This window comes from Dasypus novemcinctus, chromosome 23 (assembly GCF_030445035.2).
Source record: "Dasypus novemcinctus isolate mDasNov1 chromosome 23, mDasNov1.1.hap2, whole genome shotgun sequence".
Taxonomy (NCBI): Eukaryota; Metazoa; Chordata; class Mammalia; order Cingulata; family Dasypodidae; genus Dasypus; species Dasypus novemcinctus.
In genome coordinates this window covers 71,175,504-71,192,188 of record NC_080695.1, presented here as the reverse complement: position 1 = coordinate 71,192,188, position 16,685 = coordinate 71,175,504, and the positions used below count along the sequence as shown (strand labels likewise).

Sequence of the window (16,685 nt, the reverse complement as noted above, 5' to 3'; positions counted from 1 at the left end):
TTTTTTATATTTCTTTACATCATAACATATATACAACACAAAACTTCACTTTAAACACTTCCAGGAAGGTGGCATTAATTATATTCACAATGTTATGCTACTGTCACCACCATCCATTAAGCACCACTTTTTCATCACCCCAGGTTTCTGTATGCATTAAGCAAAAACTCCCCATCCATTCGCACCCCACTTGCCACCTCTGATAAACTAATTTATTTTCTTTCTCTATGAATTTGCCTATTCTAAGTATTTCACGTAAGTGGAATCATACGATTTTTGTTATGTTTTGTCTGGCTTGTTTAATGCAGTGAATTTCAAGATTTACCATGTAGTAACATGTGTCAGAACCTCGTTCCTTTTATGGCAGCATGATATTCTGTCGTGTCTGTAGACTGTACTTTGGTGATCCATTCATCTGTTGATGGGCACTCAGGTTGCTTCCATCTTTTGGCTCTTGTGAATAATGCTGCTATAAACATTGGTGTGCAAGTATCTGTTCCAGTCTTTGTTTTCAGTTCTTTTGGGTATATACCTAGGAGTGGAATTGCTGGGTCATGTGGTAATTCTATGTCTAACTTTCTGAGGAACTGTCAAATTGCCTTCCATGTGGCTACACCATTTTATGCTCCCACCAGCAAGGTGTTAGGGTTCTTTTTCGTCCACGTCCTCACCAACACTTACTTTCCTTTTTTTTTTTTCAGTAACAGCCATCATAGTAGGTATGAGGCAGTATCTCATTGTGTTTGTTTTTTTTTCTATTTTAAAATTTCCTTAGATTATTATTAAACATTTCATCTTTTGCAGATATAGTGCTTTATAGAAGATTCACGACTCTTTTCCCATTAATATAAAAAATTTATTCAGTCATCAATGATTTTCATCTGACAGCTCACTAAGTACATGATTCATAATGTCAACCTTATTATAATAGATCATTCAAGTGGGTCACCAGTTTATCCTCACAGTGCGAAATACCCACTCAGAAGATCATTTGAATAACATACCTCCAGGTATATACAGCCATCTTGGTTTCTCGAAGTGAATTAGTCCTGTTTAACAGGTCCCATTGCTAGTCTACATAAATAAACCAGAAAAGACTCCAGTGTGCAGCTGTACATCTCTTCAGATGGCTGGTTCATGTCGATAGGAACCTCTCCAGCTAACCCTACGTTGTCCATTACTCTACTATCATTGCAAAAGCCCCTCCTGAACAAAGGCATAGTTTAGAATTTAAAACAAACTTGGTGAAATGAAACTTAACAGGTAGCAGAAATTAATTACAGAAATTAATTACAACCGTTTTTAGTCAGGCAATTTTAAAGACAAGCAGAGTTGAAAATAAATATGTAAGCATAGAGTAAACTCAGTCTGCACTTAGAAATTCAGACACAGAGCATAGCAGAGCCTATGACTGTAGAAGGTAAGTTAGATGGGAAGCGGATGTGGCTCAACCAATTGGGCTCCCATCTACCATATAGAAGGTACAGGGTTCGATGCCCAGGGCCTCCTGGTGAAGGCAAGCTGACCTGTGTGGTGAGCTGGCCCACACGGAATGCTGGACTATACTGAGTGCTGCCCCACGCAGGAGTGCGCCCATGTGGAGAGCTGGCACAGCAAGATGACACAACAAAAAGAGACAGAAAGGAGAGAGAACAAGAGAAGCAACAGATCAGGGAGCTGAGGTGGTGCAAGAGAATGATTGTCTCTCTCCCGCTCTGAAAGGTCCCGGGATCAGTTCCCAGAGCTGCCTAATGAGAATACAAGCAGACATAGAAGAACACACAGCTAATGGACACAGAGAGCAGACAATGGAGGGAGGAGGGAGAAATAAATAAATAAATCTTTTTTAAAAAAATGTGAAAAGACAACCTGTGGATTGGGAGAAAATAAATTAAAAAATACAAACTAGCAGTGAAGCAAAAATCAAATAGCAGGAAACAAGTTCTCCAATACCATTATTTAGTGTTTATCTATTATTTGGGTTTTTTGATCCTTTTTGCCAATGGTGATATTTGAGAAGATATACTAGCAAATATATCTTAACTCATACTCTATGAAACAAATGACCATTTAATGTCTGATGAATTGTACAAACTCCTTAATGACTTTTCAGTTTTGAAACACAGTGGAAAGATTCAAAGCCTTTGCAGATTTCTTTAAAATCCCTGTTCATGTTTATGAAGGCTTTCACAGTTTTTTTTTAAGGAGGTCCTGGAGATTGAACCCAGGACCTTGTACTTGGGAAGCAGGTGCTCATCCACTAAGCTACATCCCCCAGTGAGAGTTGGTTTTTTCATTTGTTTTTAGAAGGTACCGAGGATTCAACCTGGGATCTTTTGTACATGGGAAGCAGGTACTCACACTTGAGCTGTATCCACTTCCCAACAATTAAGTTTTATAATCCTCTTTGTTGATCCAGATTATTAATGTGAAGCCCTTAATGGTTTGCAAGCAAACATTTAAGCTTCAGGTGTTGGAGTGATCTGTTTCAAGTTCTTAAGGATGCTGTTTTGACTTACAGCAAGACCTCATCCCCTCTCACTTCCTCCCCCACCCAAAAAACAAGTCTCTATAATAATGAAGGCAAATTTCCAGATTAAAACTCCTGAGATTTTTCAGGCTTAATTTTAACCCTTAGTTAAGAATAGCGCCAAATATATATGCCAGCTGTTAAATTTTTGTGAAACAGAACATAGAACAAAAAGCAAAAAGAAATGAATTCCAGCTAAGCCACACTCTCTGAGAATGAATGAGACATGATGAGACGTGTTAAGACATGCCGCCCATACCATCCATAATCAGAAACTGCAGTTCCCTGTCTGAAATTGACTTGGAAAACTGGTCGAAAGTCTACACTTGCTTTTTAAGAACTGTAACTTATATTTTAAAAGCCCTTAAGCCTCTTGAAAACATTCATACCTATTTTATATTAATAACTAATCTATGGAACCCATGTAAGTCAATTTAAAACAATCTTCACGTATTTTGTGGTTGCTTGATCATGTTTTTAATAGGGGATACAGCAAATAATTTAAACCATTCGAGATAAAATAGGTGTGAAGGATTTTTTTTATATCTTAGACATGTTCAGTAATTCTTTTTTTTTTCCTTTAAGATTTATTTATTTCCCCCCCCTCCCCTCTTCCTGCCCTGCCGTTTTTGCTGTCTGTGTTGTCGTCTAATTTTCTCTCCTCTGGGATTCACCAGGATTTGATCCTGCAAACCTCTGATGTGGAGAGAGGTTTCCCTGCAATTGTGCCACCTCAGTTACTGGTTTCTACTGCGCTTCACCTTGACTCTCCCCTTGTCTCTCTTTTGATGTGTCATCATCTTGCTGTGTGACTCACTTGTGTGGGCACTAGCTCACCATGTGGGCATGCTTTCTCTTCTTCTTTTTCACCAGGAGGTCCTAGGGATCGAACCTGGGTCCTCCCATGTGGTAGGCAGAAGCTCTATCACTTGAGCCATATCCACTTCCCTAGTAATTCTTAAGTATATTAAAATATTTGTTTTTCCTTAATATGAAACTCTTCCAACAAAACTGATAAATAAAGAAGTGCCCCTGGGGAGCAGCTGTAACTCAGTGGTTTGCATGTCTACTTCCCATATACGAGGTCCTGGGTTCAATCCCCAGTACCTCTTAAAAAAAAAAAAAAGAAAAAGAAAAAGAAATGTTCCTTAGGCACTGTGAGATGTATTAACAATGAAGTGTGAAACCAGGTTGAAAAGTACAATATTTAATAAGCACTATCTTATCTGTTGATAGCAAGAAATGCCTTTACCCCAACTACTTCTGAGATTCTTGTCTAAAGAGGAAAAATTAATTTCAAACAACCTTTAAGAGAAACCATCCATAGATAATTCTAAGAATTGCACATATTTAGGATATTAGAAAAGATGTTTTCTTTTGTAAGGTATTGTAGCAGTTTGATGTAATTTATGAATTCCGAAAGTAGAGATTGGATTATGTTTGTAAACTGATCTGTCCTGGGCGTGATTTAATTATGATTAGGGCTTTGATTGGGCCACATCAGTAGAACGTTGAATTCCCACCCCCTTGGTGGGTGGGGACTCACTGATGAAACAACCTGGCAGAGCAGAGGAGTAGGAGTTTTGGTGCTGTAGTTTTGAGTTGGGGCCTGGGAAGTGAGTGTGTAGGAGAATAACACAGAGGGATAGAGACGGCTTCTTAGACACAGCAGAAGCCCCGGGGAGAGAGACAGAACTGTTCACCTGATAGTCTGCAGTTGGCCTTGTGGAGAGAGCACAGCAGCTGAGGCCAGAGAGACACAAGCCTCAGGAAAAGAGGAACCCAGGAAGCCTGAACTCTTAGGGAGAGAAATCCAAGAAGCCTGAACTCTTGACAGAGTCGGCAGCCATCTTGCCCCAACACGTGGCAGTAGACTTTGGTGAGGGAAGTAACTCATGCTTTATGGCCTGGTAACTGTAAACTCCTACCCCAAATGAATACCCTTTATAAAGCCAACAGATTTCTGGTATTTTGCATCAGCACCCCTTTGGCTGACTAATACAGACATCAATGATTACATGAATAGAGTGCCTATCTAAGAAAAGATTAAAACTGTATCATAAAATCATTTATCTTTTCTTTTAAACCTTTCTAGCTCCTGCTACTTTTACCAACTTAAAAAAAAATGCCTCTTGGCCTAATCAGCTATGGTTATGAAAAACCAAAACTAAGACATCTGAAACTATTAGACACATCAGTGGTTAGTTTATATAGTTGAAGGTTCTCTTCCTATGGGGCACATGTTATATATGGAACCGTAAAGATCATTCACCAAATTCAGTGTTCACCTTTTTAGTCAAACTGAAACAGATGGATAGTAAATATTCAGATATACCATATCTTAAGTTACAGCCGAATAAGTAGCATTTTACCAGATAAGAAGCTGGAATTTAGGTATGAGAAACCTTCATATACTGTGCTAGTGTTGGTCTCTTCTGTTTAGATGAAAGCTACTTATCAATACTTTCAACACAGCAGATTAGAAGATGAACGTCCAAAATAGGAGACTTGGTTGTAGTTCATATTTCAGCAATTTGGTGCCACTGGCATTATCATGCTGTGTAGCTCAAGTGTATCCATAGTTCAGGCAGATGTGTCCTCCTTTCCTGTTAAGGGACCTTTGTTTACACCAGCAGACCCAGCAGTTGTAACTCCTGCAGCCGCGGAGGCACCCCTTTTCACCAGCCCTATTGCCATGGAAGGCACAGTTGCCACAGCTGTTTTGGTCACTTCCGCACTCTTTCCACCAATCCAAGCCATGCCACCAATGGTGGCACCACCTGCTCCCTTTGTAGCACTGACAGCACCCCCAGTCCAGCGAGCATCAGGCCTGGTTGCTCTGTGGGAGAGCTTTCCTTGAACCTTCTGGTGGTTGATCTCTCAGGCATGATGGGATTTCTTGTTGGTTTTTATCTGCCTGATTCATGATCTCTGCCGCCAAAGCCCAGGGGACAGCCCCGGGCAGTCGCAAGTTTCTGCGACTGTGGAGTTGCAGCAGAGGCCTCTTCGTGTGGTTTTGATTTTCATTTCTCTAGAGTTAGTGATGAACATCTTTTCATGTGCTTATTGGCCAGTTACATATTTTCTTCGTATCAGATGTTTTTCCAAATATTTTCTCTCCTTCTGTAGGTTTTTTTTCCTTTTTTGATCATGTCCTTTGCCCAAATGTTTTAAATTTTGATGCAGTACAGTTTATCTTTTTCTCTCTTGTGGCTTGTGCTTTTGGTGTGTTTTTTTTTTAATAATATTTTTTATTTATTTTTAAAAGATACATAGATCACACAAAATTGGTGTTTTCTTTGAGAATCCATCACCTCATGTGAGTCCTGAAAATTTTCCATGTGTTTTCTTGTAAGAGTTTCCCAGCTTGCCCACGGCTGGGCACGGACCAGCTGGGATGCCCTCTGTTTGGCTGCCATTGCCACTGGGCCTGTCTCAGTGCAGACGCTGAAGCTGAACTGGTGTGCCTGTGGGCCTGGATTTCTGTTGCATGTTAATTCAGGTGTTGAATTATTTATCAAGAATTGTGTAGGCAGATGAAGCGTGGATCTATCACATTTACCACAGGTAGCTACCACTGGTCAAGTTACTTCCAAGCCAGTCTCCTACCAAGATGCTGAGTACTAAGCCTTCAGTCAGCAGGGGAGAGAAGTATGCTTCTCCCCAAACTAGAAGTGAAAGTGAGGAAAAGAACCTTTAACCATCCTCTTCTCCCAGCACCTCCTTCTCTCAGAATCTCCCCAGGACCATGGAGAAGTGTCTATTGAGAGCAGGTGCCCAGCCTGTAGGGACCAGTCTCAGTGCCTTGGGGTGCACAGCCTGCCACTGGCGACACTCGGGCCAAAGAGTTCTCTGCGGTGGGCTGACCTGTGCCCTGTGGGATGTGGAGCAGTATCCCCAGCCTTGATGCCCCTGGCCGTGGCCTCTGAATGTCCCCTGGGACACGGCCACGCCCCAAGAACTGCTGCTGTACAGGGTGTTCCTGCTGGTCGGTGAGCCTGACAGAGCCTCGTGGGCCGCCCTGCCTGCTAGCACCGCCTGGTTCAGACGTGGAGGGCCAGGGCGCCCAGACCAGGGGCACGGTCAGCCACCCTTTGGGGTGCAGAAAGGTGACCTGATGTGGTGCTTTACCTGGCACACTTCTCAGGGTGGTCTAGGAAAATGCGTCCTTAAAGACAAATACTTTCTGGCCCAAATGATTAAAGATGTTTGCATGAAAGGGCAGTTTGAGCTGTGTGAGGCGAGATTCAGTGAAAGGGGCTTGTCTGTTATGGGGCGAAACTCTTCTGATCCGCAGTATTTGCCCTTCTGTCTGGTGGGGTGTGGCAGCCTGACCTGTTGCAGCACGGCCTTGTCGACAGCCCGTGGGGGGCCGTGGTACTGTGATCACAAGGGCCAGCATTGGGGTGTGTGGGACTGGAGTGGACATCGGGGGAGGTGGCGCACTTGGCGACCTTCCTCATGCAGTGGTTTGCTCCCAAGCAATGGCCTTCTCACCACGACCCCTTAAGCGGCCCGCCCTACCCCACCTCGTTTCCATGTCTGCTGACGGGCGGGTTGAGGCGGCTCCATGGGGGCCCTGGCAGTGTGCCCCCCGGCACCTGGGCACGCAGCGATGGGGCAGCCAGTGGAGTCCCAGTGCCCGCTTCTGGGCCGTAGTGCTGCTCCTCAAGCTGGATGGCCCCGGCACGTGCTAGAGCTGGCAGGACGGGGTGCTCTGAGTCTGGGTGCTCCTGGGGCCCCTTCCGCCCGCTCTCTGAAGGGCCGGCTGTCAGGGAGGGGGGCTGGTCCTGCGGGGGCTCACTGTGCTGGCCGAGGGGCTGCTGCCGCGTGGAGCTTTCAGTCAGGTGGGGGCATGCAACGCCGACAGAAGGGCCAGGTAGTACCTTCCACAGGCATCTGGGGAGCGGCCCCAGGGTGGGCTGGGGCCTCCTCAGGGCACCATCAGGAGAAGCCTCCAGAAGAGGGTGGGGCGAAGGCCTGGCATGGAGCCCTCTTGGGAGTGGACGGGCCCTTGGGTGTGACAGAAAGCCCCAGGGGACTCATGTGGAAACCGTTGCATCCTGAGAAACGAGCTGTGCAGCTGCTCAGTTGTGGACGGGGTGTGTGGGTATCTCCAAGCCTGACCCTTTCCCTTCTGCTCTTCTCTCCAGCCAGGGCCAACTCCTTTGTAGGAACCGCGCAGTATGTTTCTCCAGAGCTGCTCACAGAGAAATCAGCCTGTAAAAGGTAACCTCTTTCATCTGATCAATAATTCTCTCATATCTAAAGTAGCTTGTATCTTTTTTAATGAGAAATTAACATTTAAGAGAGGTAACTTTCCTGATTCTTAAATAATTAAGCGTGCTTGCAACAAAATTAGCATTTTACTTTCTAACCAGTGTTTTTACTTTCTTACACATGCACACATCTTTATTACTGTAATTTACCTCCCTGGGTCTGGTGTTGCGTATGGTTTGAGATTCGATCTTGTTCCTTTAGGAAGATCTGTGAGGCAGGACTGGTCGGTGCTGAGTGTGTGGCCAAAGGCCTGTACCCTTTTGACAGGGTTTCCAGCTGGGCCCAGGCCTGGACCTCCTGGGTGCTGCCCCAGGTGGGCAGAGGGCAGCAGGTGGCACAACTGTGGGCGAGGGCTGCCTTGTGGGTGAATTGGACTGTGGAGAGTGGGAGGAGGCTGGGAAGGGCAGCATCCTGGGGGCAGAGGGAAGTGTGCCCTGTGGAGGCAGAGCAGGCGCTGAGTGTGATGTGGCCACAGACCTGAGGATCACGGGTGGTGGCTGCAGGTGAACCAACACAAGTATGGGTGTGGTACCAAGGGTGCCGGGCAGGGTTTGCCTGCCAGGCCGGGGGTCTGCAGTGTGGGACGGGTCAGACCTGCAGGGCATGTGGGCAGTAGAGGGAAGGAAGTTGGGGGAGCCGGTGGCCAGGAGCGGGAAGAAGTGTGAGGGGCTATTGGGGGTGAACACTTGACAGGGTGGCATTTGTTACCATTCGGGGTTTCAAAGTTGACAGTTTGGGGAGTGGTTGGAGGCGACACTGCACCCTGTAGAATGAAGATGCTGCTCGGGTTCGTCCCCCACTGGGCCGGCGAGATCTGCTTAGGGCCGTGCCCGCCTCAGGTCGCTTAGCCGCCGGCCCCCGCCACGAGCTGGCAGCACCTCGACTCCGGTCCCGATAGGGACGCTCTCTATCCTCGGCATTTGGCGCTGGCGCTGGACACCTTCCCAGAGTGAAATCAGCCAAGCCAGCACATCACAGCCATCATGGTGCCGGCGGTGGCTGGGCAGTGCCTGGTCAGGGGTGCAGCTGGTGTCGGCGAGCATTACAGCTGTTTAACAAACAGCTGGAGGTGGGGGGTGGCCCCTGGGGGGAAGACTGCCTTAGAGAGTCACCCAAAAGCCCTTTCCTCTCTCAGCCCCCCTCTAGAGACAGCCCTGGAAGGCATTGTACTACATCCCGCCTTCCACCACGGCTGCCCCCTCCATGCTCTCGGCTGCCTTGGCACTGTGAGCATGCTTCTCTGTTCACCTTATTTCTCTTGTAGCTCCCATTTTAAACTAGCCTAACTAGTTAAGGAAACCAGTGTGGAGACTGGGATCTAGTTGGATGTAAATTCATTTTTACATGCCCTTTACTCTTGTCTGTTGTATTTGTTCACCCCATGGAGTACCCGTTGGTGTGCAGTGGTGTTGGTGGTACAGGGTGCCAGGGCAGACAACTTCCACCCAAGGACCCCAGCTTGTGCAGCTGCTTTCACCCATGTTTTTAAGGAGGAACCGGGGATTGAACCTGGGGCCTCAGACATGGGAAGCAGGTGCTCAACTACTGAGCCACACCCACTCCCCTCACCCACTTTTTTTCTGTGACTTGATCTTCCAGAATGCTGGGCTGTGGCCTCTTCTAGGATCTATCTCTGTCCTACAGCCCGTGGGTCTTGGGTAGAGACAGCTGCAGTGCGAAGCAGAGGTGCAAACTGACGCCTTCACAGGGCTGAGCTGGGAATAGAACATGACACTTAGAGAGGAAACCGAGCATGTAAAGTAGATCTCAGCCTCTGAACTCTGAGGCCCTCGCTGCAGGGGAGGTGGGGCAGGGAGGGAGAGCGCATGAGCACAGGCAGTGGCGAGGAGATGATCGGTGGGGTGGGGACCCCAGGGGCCAAGAGCAGCGCCCTCCAGGGACCCACCACCCTGGAACTCTGCGGGGAATCTAGCTATGTTCTGGAAACAGCTCAGAGAAATTGAGAACTGTAGTGTTGCTTTTTAAATAGGTAATGAAAATGTTTGTGAAGGAGGGCAGGGGTCTTCCCAGTGGAGTCCAGGAGACGAAGGAGAAAGCTGGCTGCCGCGCATCCCGTCCTGGGAGCCGTCCTCTCGGCTCCCTCTCCCTCTCCCCTGCCTCCTACATCAATTTTGAAAGTGGTGTTTTAGCACCCTCCTTAAGCCCCCCACCACTATTCGACCTGCTTGCTGCAGCGTGTGGCTAGGCACAGGAGCACTTAGCCGCAGGGGCTGGAGTGGCCAGGGGTGCCTGAGCCTGCAGCAGGGCAGGGCGAGCTCCATCCCCCACTTACTGACTAGAAAAGTGGGGGGCTGGAACCAGGCTGGTGTGACCAGCACCTGGAGCTGGACGTGAACCCTGCTGCTGGCTTCCACTGTGTAAATGCCATTTCTCTGTTTTTCCCCTACCTTAAAGTTCAGACCTGTGGGCTCTCGGATGCATAATATACCAACTTGTGGCGGGACTACCACCGTTCAGAGCCGGGTAAGAAGCTGCGCCTCCCTGTGCCAGGAGCTGCTGCAGGTGCCTGGCACCACCGTCCTCCCCAGCAGAGAAGCGGGAGGGGCAGCGCCGCGCTTTGGCCAAGATGGCACGTCTGCCAGGCATGGGAGCAGCGGCGTGGCGAGAGCGAGCTTGCACTGCCCCCAGGACACACGGGCCCCATACCATTCAGGTTTGTATGACCTTGCCCGATGATTGTTCTTATTTTACAGAAATGAATATCTTATATTTCAGAAGATCATTAAGTTGGAATATGACTTCCCAGAAAAATTCTTCCCTAAAGCAAGAGACCTGGTGGAAAAACTCCTGGTAAGTGCTTGAGTTTTTCCGGTTGGGACCTGGTAGCGCCCACCCTGAGCCCTCTTGGGCCTTTGTGCCTAGTGGCCTTCTGGAGGCACCAGGTTGCATAGACGGCAGCTCCACGGTCAACAGAGATCGCAGATGGAGTCGCGTTTTATAGCTCATCTAAGTCCTTTCCAATTTACAAAGTCCTGGTTCTTGACCTTAACGAGACAGGAACCTCCTGTACCATGTGGCATTTGCTCCTCAGCGTTATGGAGCGTTTTGAGTCACCCAGTGCTGGAGCAGCTGGGTTCACTAAAACTGCAAGCAAGGTAACACTGTGGATACATCTTTAAAGAATCTGCATGGAGGTTTTAGAGCTCTGCCCAGGAAATATGTCAAAGAGATTTACCTTGCCAAGGCAGGTCCCTTTGTATTCTAGGAATGGAAGGGTCCCCGCCATGGTGTGCTTTTGCCGCTGGCCTTGCCTCCTCCACTGGCTTCTTTGGGTGCAGGAGGCCTGCCTTAGTATGGGCCTGGATTGGGGGCCAGCATAGCCTGTTGTGGAGGGGTGGTGCACCTGCTTACCCCTTCTTGCCCACCCTCCCACTCTCTTGCCCTCAGCATTGGGGCTGGACTTGCTTCTCTGGTGGGCATGGATGTGGGGGTCACATCCTGGGGAGGAAGGGAACGCCCCAAGGCCTTGGGCGATGTCAGGGGAGACGCCGTCCAGACTGCTCACTCTTAGGCTGTTCACCTGTTTTAAAAGAATACTTGCTACTCTTCATTAAATTACAAGATTGTCATTCATTTTCACCCGTGAGAGAAAAGAGAAAGGAGCCCTAGAAAGCGAGTGGGACTGGGCTGGGCCAGGGTGTGACAGCTCCAACTCCAAGGGCAGTAGTCTGCCAAGAACAGAGTTAGCCCCTTGCTATTTCTAGGAGACACTGAGTCTCACAAAAAGCAAGCAAACCCTTGTTTTTTTTCAGATTACTTGTACACCATGGCATTGACTTGTCTTGGCTCTTATTTGAGGTTTTGGATGCCACCAAGCGGCTAGGCTGTGAAGAAATGGAAGGGTACGGCCCCCTGAAGGCCCACTCGTTCTTCGAGTCCATTACCTGGGAGGGGCTGCACCTGCAGACGCCGCCGAAGCTCACGGCCTACTTGCCAGCCATGTCTGAAGACGACGAAGACTGCTACGGGAATGTAAGGCGGCCCGTGCCGGGATGGCCGGGGGCTAGGGGCTACGCAGGCATGCAGGACAGGCCTCCTTGGTGCCCAGCAAGTCTGTGCCCAGGCACAAGCTCATCTGTGTGATGAGGGGCTCGAGGGGAAGAGGGTCAGGGCGAACATCCGAGGACCCTTCGTGGCTGCGCACTTGGCACCGAGTCTGGGCTCTTGCCGATCCTCCTTGCTGATGAGCCTTCCTCGGCCCCCCCCCCCATGTGCACAGCCCCACCTTCTGGTCACCCACACGGGGGCCAGGAGTGCAGAACCGCGAGGCTCTTGGGCGGTTAATTCTTTCTCCTGTCCTAGGCTGTGAGTGGTCCAGCCAGTTTTCACCAGCAGGGACGAGCTGCAGCCAGCGGGGCACTGGTTTCTGCCCTCATCCCTGCATGGTGATGGCTCCAGGGAGGTGGCTCCTGGGGGCTCAGCACCTTTTGCTTAGGGTTTGGGCCTTTCGTCGTTGTGTCTAAAGACAACCTGGCAGTGCTGCCTTCACCTGTTGGGGACGTGGCCCCGGGAGGGTGAACCACCTGGCTTTGGTGCTTCCTGAGAAGCGGGGACTGCAGCAGGGTCTTGGGGAGCCACAATGCTCTGGGGTCTACAAGAACCAGTCCCAGGGCTCAGCTTCAGACATGGGGTTTTAAAACATTTACGTTTAAAAATGCAAACTTTTTATTATGGAAATTTTGAGACACGACCAAAGATAGATGGACTAGTAGGATGAGCCAGTGTGCCCACCCCCGGCCTCTTGGGGGCAGTCTTATTTCATCTATACCACCCTGCCCTCCACCATCCACCGCAGTATTCAATATTTAAATGTGATTTTAGCGTCTGTAGCAGCGTTGATATTCCTTTTTATTTCTGGTTTGACTGCAGCCATCATGGGATTAAGTTGCTTACCTAAGCAGTGACAGTGTATTGGAATTCCACTTTTGTTGACCAAGGAGTTCTAGAAGAAGCCATTATTTTATCTTTAAGTCATCCAAAGCTAAATCAAATTTATTACTGGAATTATGTCTTTGAGATCAAGAGTTCCCTGAGATCTTTGCTTTATGCCGTCTGTGCTCACCCCAGACCCGCTACCACCCTGGGGCAGCCTTTGCATGTGCAGCCAGCAGAGGGCCCCTCTCCTGTGGCCCAGGGCCCCCACCCCCCAGCTGTGCTCTGGCCTCATGGCTGTGGATATTCTCCAGTCACGGCCGGCAAGAGCACACATGGCGTCTCTGGTGGCCCTTGCTGGCCCCTGCCGTCCAGCATCCTTCCTGGAGAAGTCGAACACAGGACCGCCGGGCAGCACTGGGGGCGAGTGCGGGGACCGCGCACTTAGGTGTGCCTGCAGGCTTCTGCCGTTGGCATTTCACTGCATTGGCCTGCCTGGGAACCTGGTCTCCTTGATACGTCAGCGTTCGCTCAGTATAGCGAGTGAGTCTTGAAAAAAGTCCTGTCACTTCCTGCTGCGCTGAGGGTGCGCTCAGCGTGACTGGCTCCAGCAGAATTGCTGTCCTCTTCTGCAAGAAGGGGTCTCATTCTGAGGGGCAAGGAAGTCAGACAGACTGCCCCTCTTCTCGGGGGGAGGGAGAGCTGGCCCTTCGTGCCCTCGGGCCCTAGTTCCCTGCCCGTTGCTGCTGCCTCCTCAGTGTTGGAGGCTGGTGTGCGGGATGCAGTGAGGTGCGGGCTAGCGGGCAGCCCCACAGCCTAACGTCCCCTGTCCGCACACCCCTCCTGGGCCACCTTTGGGTCCCAGGTCAGCACCAAGTACTACTGAGGGCAATAGAGGGTAGAGGCACGGGGTATCTGGAGCTTTCTGTCAGGAAAGCACGTGTGCTCTGGCTGTGCACAGACAGCCTCCTTGGTGGGAAGACCTGCCTGCCACGGTGGGAATTTGGTGTTGGCTGGTGGTCTCTGACCTTGAGCAGATTGTTGAATCGCAGTTTCCCATTCCAGAAATGGAGGTCATGGAAACTGCTGCCTCACTGGCTCCGTGGGGTCCCTGAGCCTCTGGTGGGACCCGTGGAAGCCTCTGTAAATTGCACAGACCATGTAGTGCCCCGGAGGCAGTCCTCAGGGGAAGTGGGGAACACGCCACAAGGCGGGTATGGGACCTTAGACAGAGGGACCCAGCAAGGCAGAGGCAGAGGCACAGCAGGGGCCGATGTCCTGGCGTGAGGGGGCGGGCCAGGGCATCCGCTGTGAGCGAGAGCACTTGGGCAAAGACTGCCCAAGGGGCAGCTGGAGTGGGGCCTGCAGAGGTGGGGCAGCCTCCGTGGGGCTGCAGGGCCTGGTGAAGGCCTCGCTGCTCTGCTCAGGGCATCTTCTCTGCTCTTCCCTCCCGGCTCAGGTCAGGCACACGTGAGGGGTCGTGGTCCTGGACAGCAGCAGACTGTCCAGGGAGCCGCTTGCCCACGGGTCTCTGCTGGGTGCTTCAGCCTGAAGCCTGGGCACTGCCCCTGTGCCCCTGGGGGTCCTGGCACTTGCTGCTGGCTGTGGTTTTCCCTGGAATAGTAGCCAGCCTTGTCTGTAGCAAGATAGGTTCATCTTTGCTGATTTTGAAAGGAAATCATACTTTTAAATTGAATGTAATTAGTCAAACCAAAATACGCTGTGGCTACTGCAGACTCAGAAACACATGGCCACTTGGGCCAAAAGCGCAGCAGCTCTGGTGCTTGAAGCTCTGCCCTTCCAACCGGAGCTAGTCGGCGGGGCTGATGCTGAGCTTCCACTGTCTGGGCGGGTGCGGCTTCTCCCTGCAGGCTCCCTGTCCCCCTCCCCTAGAGAGGGCTGCACAGTCCCCAGTCTGCAGGGACCTGCAGAGGTAGCCGGCTGCTGGCCACTTCTGCCAGGTGGACACCACACGGGCTGAGGGCACCCGTGTTCTCTCAGGAGACAAGTACCGGGGACCAGGTAGCATCCAGCTCTGCCTCAATTCCATGGCCAGACGTCCAGTGGAGAAGTTAGCAAGTTGCCCACACTCGGCACCAGTAAGAGGCGGGCTCGGCTGTGCAACTCGCTCCCGGGGCCTTGTGAGCAAGCCCGCCAGCCGCCTGGCCAGCCCCTGGGCATACCGGCCACGCAGTCCACAGGAAGGATGCTCCGTCAGCGACAAGTGCAGAATGTTTGGACCTGTGACCATAGAGGGAGACTGAGGAGTTGTTCTCACTTTCCCTTTTTCTCCGTGCAGTACGACAATCTCCTGAGCCAGTTTGGCTGCATGCAAGTGTCATCGTCCTCGTCCTCCCACTCCCTGTCTGCCTCGGACCCCGGCCGGCCGCAGAGGTCGGGCAGCAACATAGAGCAGTATATCCATGACCTGGACACTAATTCTTTCGAACTGGACTTACAGTTTTCCGAAGACGAGAAGAGGTTATTATTGGAGAAGCAGGCCAGTGGAAACCCTTGGTAAGAATTGATAGGTGTAAGCCCGCTCCATTTGGAATTGCAGCATCAGACCGGGAGAAGGTGCAACGCGGTACGTGGGAGGAAAGCTGCAAGCAGGGCTGCAGCCGTTGGTGCCGCTTCCTGCAGAGGACTCGGGAGGACAGCTGGAAGTGGTGTCTCCTGGCATCAGGCCCACTGGGGCTGAGAGCTTGCGGTCCTTGGGGCCCCAGCCTTTGCTCCACCCCAGCTCTTGTGAGCAAGGCTGTTGGTGGTCCCTCGCTCTGCCCGGCGCTCTGGCCCTCCATGGCACATGTGGCTCCGCTGCATCCCTGAGCACAGATGTCTATGGTGTTCCCTTTGCTCTTGTAAATGTGTCTTGGCACATAACTTTGCCCATTTGTCTGATTCTGGTTTTTTCCTTTCTGAAGTTGGAGTGCGTGGCGTGGCTCCCATGGAGCTGGGCTGTTGATGGGTGTCAGCAATGCCTGAGAAGCCACAACTCCCACCGTTCTCTTGCCTGCCCCTGTGTGTTTGTTGCACTAAACATAGCCTTGTGTTAATAGCATTTTTATTACCATGGAGGCCAACATCTTATGTGTCTACTGGCCATTTGTATTTTTTTTTACGAGGTACTGGGGATTGAACCTGGACTTCGCGCATGGGAAGCAGGTGCTCAACCACTGAGCTACACTGGCTCCCTGTACTTATCTTTTGAGGTACTTTGTATACTTCGACTCTTTTCCTTTTTGTTTGTTTTGCATCTTTTGAAATTGCTTCGGAAGCACTGTATCGATGATTTTTCTCCTTGTATAGTTTGCAAACATTTTTCTTCAGTTTGCTTGGTCTATTTGTGCTGGCTTTTGTGTGAAAGTTGCAAATTCATACAAAGTCCAGTCCGTCTGTGCCTGTGTTCTGTGCCTCCCAGCTTGGTCATGTCGAGAAGAGCTTCTCCACACCAGTGCTTTCCTTCAAGCATTTTTACACTTTGGGCATTTTGCCTGGGCAGAGAGGTGTCCACGGCAGGGCAGGAAGTGTTCAGGGACGGGTTTTGAATAGAAGGGTTCGTGGAGATGAAAGAAGGCCAGAGGATCCGAAGCCTTGGTCAGGCTAGAGAGTGGGTTTGAGGATTTGGGGGCTGCTGTGGAGGAATGTGCTTCCCTAGTGAAGGACCAGCTGTGTGGGCACGGGGGCATGCAGCGTGTGGCTACAACTAAGATTTTATGCGATTCGAGGTTATGGTCTCTAGAAAAAGTATAGATTGGCCAAATGAAATTATCTACCATTCTAGGGTCGTTAAACTTGTTCTTTATGGCAGTAGTTCCCAAATTGGTAATACTAGGGATATTCAAATATTCTGAGCAGGAGAAGAAAAAGGTCTTTTGATTAAAGTGATTTGAAAAATGCTACCCAACATACATCAGAACATTTTTATAGAAAAAAAGAAAAATGCTGGGCCAAAGGCCCTGTTTAGGTTTGTGGAGGGAGG

The 16,685-nt window shown here is 50.1% G+C and overlaps 1 protein-coding gene across 2 annotated transcripts in view; it reads left to right on the top strand.

Moving 5' to 3' along the window:
• Positions 1-16,685, top strand: part of PDPK1 (3-phosphoinositide dependent protein kinase 1) — a 129,884-nt gene that overhangs the window by 99,582 nt on the left and 13,617 nt on the right. For both annotated transcript variants that reach the window (XM_004474855.4, XM_004474856.4), the window contains 5 exons: positions 7,684-7,759; positions 10,226-10,294; positions 10,525-10,621; positions 11,630-11,803; positions 15,003-15,220. In XM_004474855.4, the coding sequence (XP_004474912.1) occupies positions 7,684-7,759; positions 10,226-10,294; positions 10,525-10,621; positions 11,630-11,803; positions 15,003-15,220 (634 nt within the window). The remainder of the gene's footprint in view (positions 1-7,683; positions 7,760-10,225; positions 10,295-10,524; positions 10,622-11,629; positions 11,804-15,002; positions 15,221-16,685) is intronic.